This window comes from Ptychodera flava, chromosome 14, assembly GCF_041260155.1.
Source record: "Ptychodera flava strain L36383 chromosome 14, AS_Pfla_20210202, whole genome shotgun sequence".
Taxonomy (NCBI): Eukaryota; Metazoa; Hemichordata; class Enteropneusta; family Ptychoderidae; genus Ptychodera; species Ptychodera flava.
Genome location: NC_091941.1, coordinates 2596993 through 2603665, shown reverse-complemented (window position 1 = coordinate 2603665; position 6673 = coordinate 2596993). Strand labels below are relative to the sequence as shown.

The 6673-nt window shown below is 39.1% G+C and overlaps 1 protein-coding gene across 3 annotated transcripts in view; it reads left to right on the top strand.

The window, feature by feature from the left end:
- The first annotated feature begins 282 nt into the window (after positions 1 to 282).
- LOC139148947 (transcriptional-regulating factor 1-like) overlaps positions 283 to 6673 on the top strand; it is a 62173-nt gene continuing 55782 nt past the window's right edge. For all 3 annotated transcript variants that reach the window (XR_011556045.1, XM_070720417.1, XM_070720416.1), the window contains exons 1-2: positions 283 to 421; positions 1179 to 2591. Coding sequence is in view for 2 of the 3 variants with exons in the window: in XM_070720417.1 (XP_070576518.1) it covers positions 1307 to 2591 (1285 nt within the window). In the remaining variant the exon portion in view is untranslated. The remainder of the gene's footprint in view (positions 422 to 1178; positions 2592 to 6673) is intronic.

Below are 6673 nucleotides of genomic sequence, written 5' to 3'. Positions count from 1 at the left end.
CACTTACATTTCTTGCCCGGCCGCGGACCTTCAGCGCAGGCCTGTCCCATGACGTCACCTAATACAGTCAATATAGCTGGATACGCGGACGTGGCGTGCTGTTTTCTGATGAACTATTTTCGGTTCCGGTGGTAATTTTCACGTAAAATAAAATTGTAACGGTACACATTCCCGGATAAACTAATAATTTATTTTCTTTGGTACACATATTTCACTCGATTGATTTAATTCGTCGGCACAGTACTAAATCTTGAACGAGTTCTATGTTGTTTGGCGCAAGAACAAAATGCAACTTGGTAGTAAAAAGGCTTCGCTTTTTTGCAGCCATGTCGTATACAACCATCGCCGTGTATCGAAATCACGAAAAGAGAATATTTCAATCAAGAAGTGCTTCCACAAAGCAGCAGTTGCATCCTTGCAGGTAAGACATCCGCGTTCTCCATTTATCAGAAACCATGCAGATAAATGTTTCAGGCGATGTCGTTCCGGTTAAAGCGTGCGTTTTGTCTCCAGTTGTTGCTGCTTAGCTAATCAACTTGCACTGCATTTCGGAACAACATCAGTACGCCGTAGTTTAGCTGTGTATTTGTACATTCGTACGAAGTCCATGAATGTGGCTGCATTTAGAGAAGCATACGAGATCCGAACGGAGTTGCTCGCTTGTTGAATCTGATTACGCGAACACAAAACAGTGGTGGCACAATGACAATAAATACAAACTTTTAATTTGACATTGTACTCTCTTTCACCGACATAATCCCGAGACAACACAACGGTCAAAGTGTCGATTCGATTCACTGAAACACGGCTATGATCTCGTTTCGAATTCGGTCATTTGCACATCCGATACGTATGTACATGTGTCATGTCGAGCCGTGAGTCCTACTCATACGAGAACGATGCGAACAATTACAGCAAAGAAACGTTGAGGAAAGATCAAGCGAAAATAAACCGGGCAGCTGACATCAAATTGCATTCACCGAAGACATTTGAGGTTCGTCGACGCGTCGTATGGCTTCCCGTGGCGTATGATCAGTGTACCAGTCGATTGCGCCGAACGAAACCATTATGAGAACTCACTTCCTGGTGGAGACCGCACTCGGTTTTAAAATAACTGGCAATCTGCGAGGAAGTGTGATTAAATTGTTACCTTTTTCCCTGTATGTGTTTTTTTACAGGTTTACGTAGACATTCCTTCAAGATGCACTGATATTTCACGGAAGTTGCAGTCGAACACTGACCAGCTGGAAGTGAGTCAAGGTCATAGAGACATTCCAATTTCATAGCTGCAACAACTGAGGTAGTAATGAGTAGTAGTAGTGAAAGCAGCCCAAACTTTGACAGTGTTAGAGCAAGTAATGTCAATGCGAGACAATCCCCAAAGGGATCTGGTATATTACAGCAGGGGCAGTTGCATGGTACCACAGGAACTGGATCGCTTGGTGTTTCAACATCCCCGGTTGACAGTGTTGGACATCTTGGCGGCTTGCAACAACCACAACAGCAACAGCAAACTCCACCACCACAGTTCAGTCAGTCATCTTACCCTCCCCAACCATTTACCCATTTTCAGTTTGAGAGATTTCGATTTCCACCGCACAGCCATGTTCCACCAAGAGTTGGACCTATAAGAGATTTCCTGAACATTGGACAAGATTTGACTCAGCAAGGGGGGAACCCTCAACAGCTTAACCTTCCCCGCGCTGTGACAGACAGGCTTCCTCCAAGCTACCACAATACTACCTCTTACACTGAGAATCCAAATACTCAATTGGTTGGTGTAAAGGCAGATCAGATCAAGAGAATGGACAGATTCACAGCAGCCGGGATGGATACACTTGATGCTCTTCCGCATCTTCTCAGTATAAGCCAACATTCCATGAAGAGTAACCAGTATTTGAGTGGAGATGCACAAGTCAAAGATATTGAGAGTCCGTTTTCCAAGGATTCCTTGTCAGCTGGCTTGAACATTGATCGAGGAGACTCTGACAAGACCTCACCTCGCATTCCAACATCCTTGTCTGATGGCATTGGAAATAGCTTGCAGACGGACAAAGCCATGTCACCTCTATCCGTAATACCTGTGACATGCAGTTATGCTGAAGCCAGCCAGGAAAGTCCAGCCTCTTTATCTTACAGTAACACCCCACCTTTATCAAACCAACAACTTCGTTCATACAGACCTGCAGCTGACCAGATGCTGAGCGCTCTGAATTATAATGATGACCATCTATTGCAAGACGGTGGACTTATGGGTGATAACACAGCTACAAACTCCTTAGGTTTGGAGGATACTTTGCTGAATACAGGCATCGGTGTTGGTACGTCAGGGGCCATGCGATTGGGTGACAACCAGAGTGCCCTGGATTCCAACCCAGCTAGTGTTAATAACGAGACTTTTGACTTATTCGTGGAAGGTGAAACTAACGTAGATGACTCTAACTACATGTCAGAACCGCAAACACTGCCATTGTCTCCTCAGACGTTTAGTACTGAAGCCAACACAGCTAATTTCACCTCCATGACTACCTCACTGAGTGGTAGTAGCAGTAGTGTTGTCAGTGGTACCACAGATAATGAACCAAACCAAGGTAAGTCCACATCCCTATTTTCTCAAAAATGTATCCAATTTCTGTCAGCTTACACTGTTGGTTTGGTGTTCCTACTTAAGTGATGCAGGGTATTCTTCTGCTTCAAACTTTGGTTACCTCAAAGAGTCTAGATATTGTAAGATTTTTATCAAGACAGGATGTTTATTTCAAGGATGAACAACCTAGTTTAGAATGGAACTTTTACTCTATGTTCATAACCATCACCATCTGCTATGCCTAGCTCAGTACTACAAAGTAGTTTGTGTCTAGGAGTACAATTTTTGCTTCTTTGCTGTGCAGGTTACGTGCTTATATAACAATACTCAAATGATTTAAATTTAGACTTCTCTTGTCTCATATTTTGGTATTGTGTTGCAAGTATTACAAAATTATTTTGTGTTGCATGTTATATACAGAAAGAAAGGTGTGTTTTGGTCATACTGGTTTTATAGTTTGAATGCAAACTGTGAATTGGTATGTACATGTCATACCTCATAATATTTCATGCAGTAGACCACTGCCTCTCAATTTTCCTGTCCTGGCAGAAGACAATAGTGTTAACTGAAAAACAAAAACAAGCCCAAATATTTTGACAGGTGTTAGAGTAAGGCTGAAGGACAGTTTTAAGGGTGATACAAATGCAATGCACAGACAGTTAGACTGATCCAAACTGTAAACAAATGAGAGCAATTACATGCACTGCAGTGGCACTCACTGGTTTTAAAAGTTTTAGATGGACGACTTGTTTTTAAAAAAACAAGACCGCGATATCAAGGTAAATTTACCCTGACAATGCCACCATAAGCAGTCTAGTGTATTGAAAAACTGGTTCCCACAATTTTAGGTCTGTGTGAGTATATCAAATAGATGATTTCGGAAATAATCCCTTCATAGCATGTGTACACAACACCTTGTCGAGTATGCAGAACTCTCTCACACCACTATGGTTTAGCCCAACTCTGACATGCCAATAGTCTGTAAGGAGGACCAGCCTATTTGGAATGGAAGGGGGAGAAGGTTGTTGGTAGCATGTATACACAGCACCTTGTCGAGTGTGCGGAACTTTCTCACACCAGTATGGTTTAGCCCAACTTTGTCATGCAGGATAGTCCGTGAGGAGGACCAGTCTATGGGGGATGGAAGGGGAAGGCTGTTGAAGGGTTAAAGTGAGAGACTTGCTGATACAGAACAAGAGAAAACAACTTTTTGACGTTTAATTCCCTACCAGTCGTTGTGGTAGTAACATGATACCTCTTCACAAGGTTAATAAATACGTAGAATGAATATTGTCAAGTATTGAAACCCTCTAGAGATGAAAATAGTTTTAGTAGAATAGCAGAGGGAAGTTTCAATTTCACTCCAAAGAAATGTACCCAGTTTATCTTATATTTGTCAGTTACAAGGCAGAGTCAGATAAATACCTGTGGGCAAATGTTTTCAATTTTACTTTGGGATTGAATTATTCACTGATTGGAAATTATTTGAAATAAAGTGTCAAGATTTTAAGGACACTCAGTGAGCATCTGATAGAAAATTGTTTGATTACCGCTTTTGTGATGGTGATCAATCAATCAATCAATCAGAATCAGTCAGAATGTGAGATGATCTAAACTTTACCCAAGCTGCCATTAAGGTGTAAGTCGAGTGTAGAGCTGCCAAAGAATAACCAACTTTGATAACATTGTCTTTTGAATACTGACCACCATATAAAACAATTTCACCAGGTATATTGATAATTGTTGAATCATTTTCCCTAAATATCATATCTGCATTTTATTTGTACGTGGTCGAAGTAGTTAGCTACCCTATGCAAAAGGACTATTTATGATAATATAATATTTACCTACTCCATGCAATAGCATGTTTTATTTTAACTGTGTATTGTATCTTTGATATCTGTATGAGTACTAACACTTTGTCATTAGGATTTTATATCAATTTTTAGTATTTTCACCCATACATCAGGGTGCCCTGTGTACCGGTATTTCCAAAGGCTATTGCCAAGTAACTTTTCACTTGATTATATTACATAGATAACCTTCTGTATATTATAAGAAACAAAATGATCATTTTCTGTGCCTGATAACTACATACATGTATGCTTCCATGTACACTTTATCTCTTGTCAACACTGATGGTCCATTTTCACATATTCCTTGTGTAATTCATGAAGCAGTAACCGCCAATTATCATATTAACATGAGTGTTTTAAATGTGTTGCAAGCATCAAAAATAACTGCTTCAACTCCTCAGTTTTGCACTTTTCATCATTTAATAATGTTACGTATGGGGGCTCTTTAGTCAACTGATGAGAGAAAACCAGCAGACTTGATGAGATGAGAATAAGAGAATGAATGTAACTAATCTTGTAGATGGTATATTTTAAAACTTGGCTAAGTTCTCTCGGCTGTTGATTTCCATGACAGATTTGAATTGATAATACTGCACATACTGTTCCATTTCTCTTGAATTAAATTTGAGTTTCGGTAATATTATCACATGCTGTAACATGTACCTAGGCTCAGCAATAGTTCTACTGAGTTTCAAATGAGCACTTCCTACTGCCAATATGTTTTACACGTATGATTGACTTTGGTATGTTTAATATTTTAATGTAAACAAACGATAAGTCATAGTAGCTTTCAGTTCAGTATTTACCATGGAAACACTTCACTTTAAAGTGAATCTGATCCTCATCATGAACCATGTCCCAATCATTATCCCAAATATAGAGATATAAATGATTTGACATTCATTGGTATGGCTTTAATAACTTGCAGTGGTTGATGAACCTTTCTCTTAATTTCCTATTTCAGCCAACTTCTCAATACCATGACATATATTGGCATGTTTTTGATAGTGTGTTCATAGATCAATGGACAATCCAAAGAGAGATATAATTCATGTTATTTCTTTTTGGGGAAAACATCATTCATGATTCAATACACTTATCAGTAAATGTTTACATAAAGAAAACAAATTAAGTGACCAATGCAAATATTTTTTTTTCTATTAAAGTGTAAGAAATGTAGAAAAAATAGGTAGATACAATTGTACAGCACTTACCATATGCAATGTACAGCACTCACCATGTGCTGTTTTGATTTGCAATTTATGGCACTTACAGATGCTGTTTTGATATGCGATGTACAGCACTTACCATGTGCTGTTTTGATACATAACCTACAGCACTCCAGGTACTGTTTTGATGTGCAATGTACAGCACTTACCAGGTGCTGTTTTGATGTGCAATGTACAACACCTACTATGTGCTGTTTTGATGTGCAATGTACAGCACTCCAGGTACTGTTTTGATGTGCAATGTACAGCACTTACCAGGTGCTGTTTTGATATGCGATGTACAGCACTTACCAAGTGCTGTTTTGATGTGCAATGTACAGCACTTACCATGTGCTGTTTTGATGTGCAATGTACAGCACTCCAGGTACTGTTTTGATATGCGATGTACAGCACTTACCATGTGCTGTTTTGATACATAACCTACAGCACTCCAGGTACTGTTTTGATGTGCAATGTACAGCACTTACCAGGTGCTGTTTTGATGTGCAATGTACAACACCTACTAAGTGTTGTTTTGATGTGAAATGTACAACACTGATACAATGGTGCAAACATAAGTTAGCAACCCATGACAAATGTTCAGTTTAAAATTTATCTTACAGTAATAATAGACAGGTAGCATATAATTTGTATTTAACAGGCTTTTTAAAATTATCTTGACATGAAGATATCTGTAACAAATGACAGAGTGACCTGCAAATGATCTTTCTGTTAGCATTAAGATAACATTTAGCTTTGCCAATTTCGTGTTTCGCATCAGCTGTTAATGTTTATCTTGTTTGTTGAAAATATTAAAATGAAATGGACATTGCACTCTGCATAAGTATCTACAGTGTATTCTGTCTCCATATCAGCACAGCCTGTATTTAATATGCCAGCAATTTTCTGTTCAGTGTCTGTCAGTTGTTAATTTCATCAGTGTATGTGGGCTTGTTGCCAGTTGGTGGTTACAGGTTGTATTGTATAAGTTGATAACAGTTGTCATTGATTATCTGTGTCAT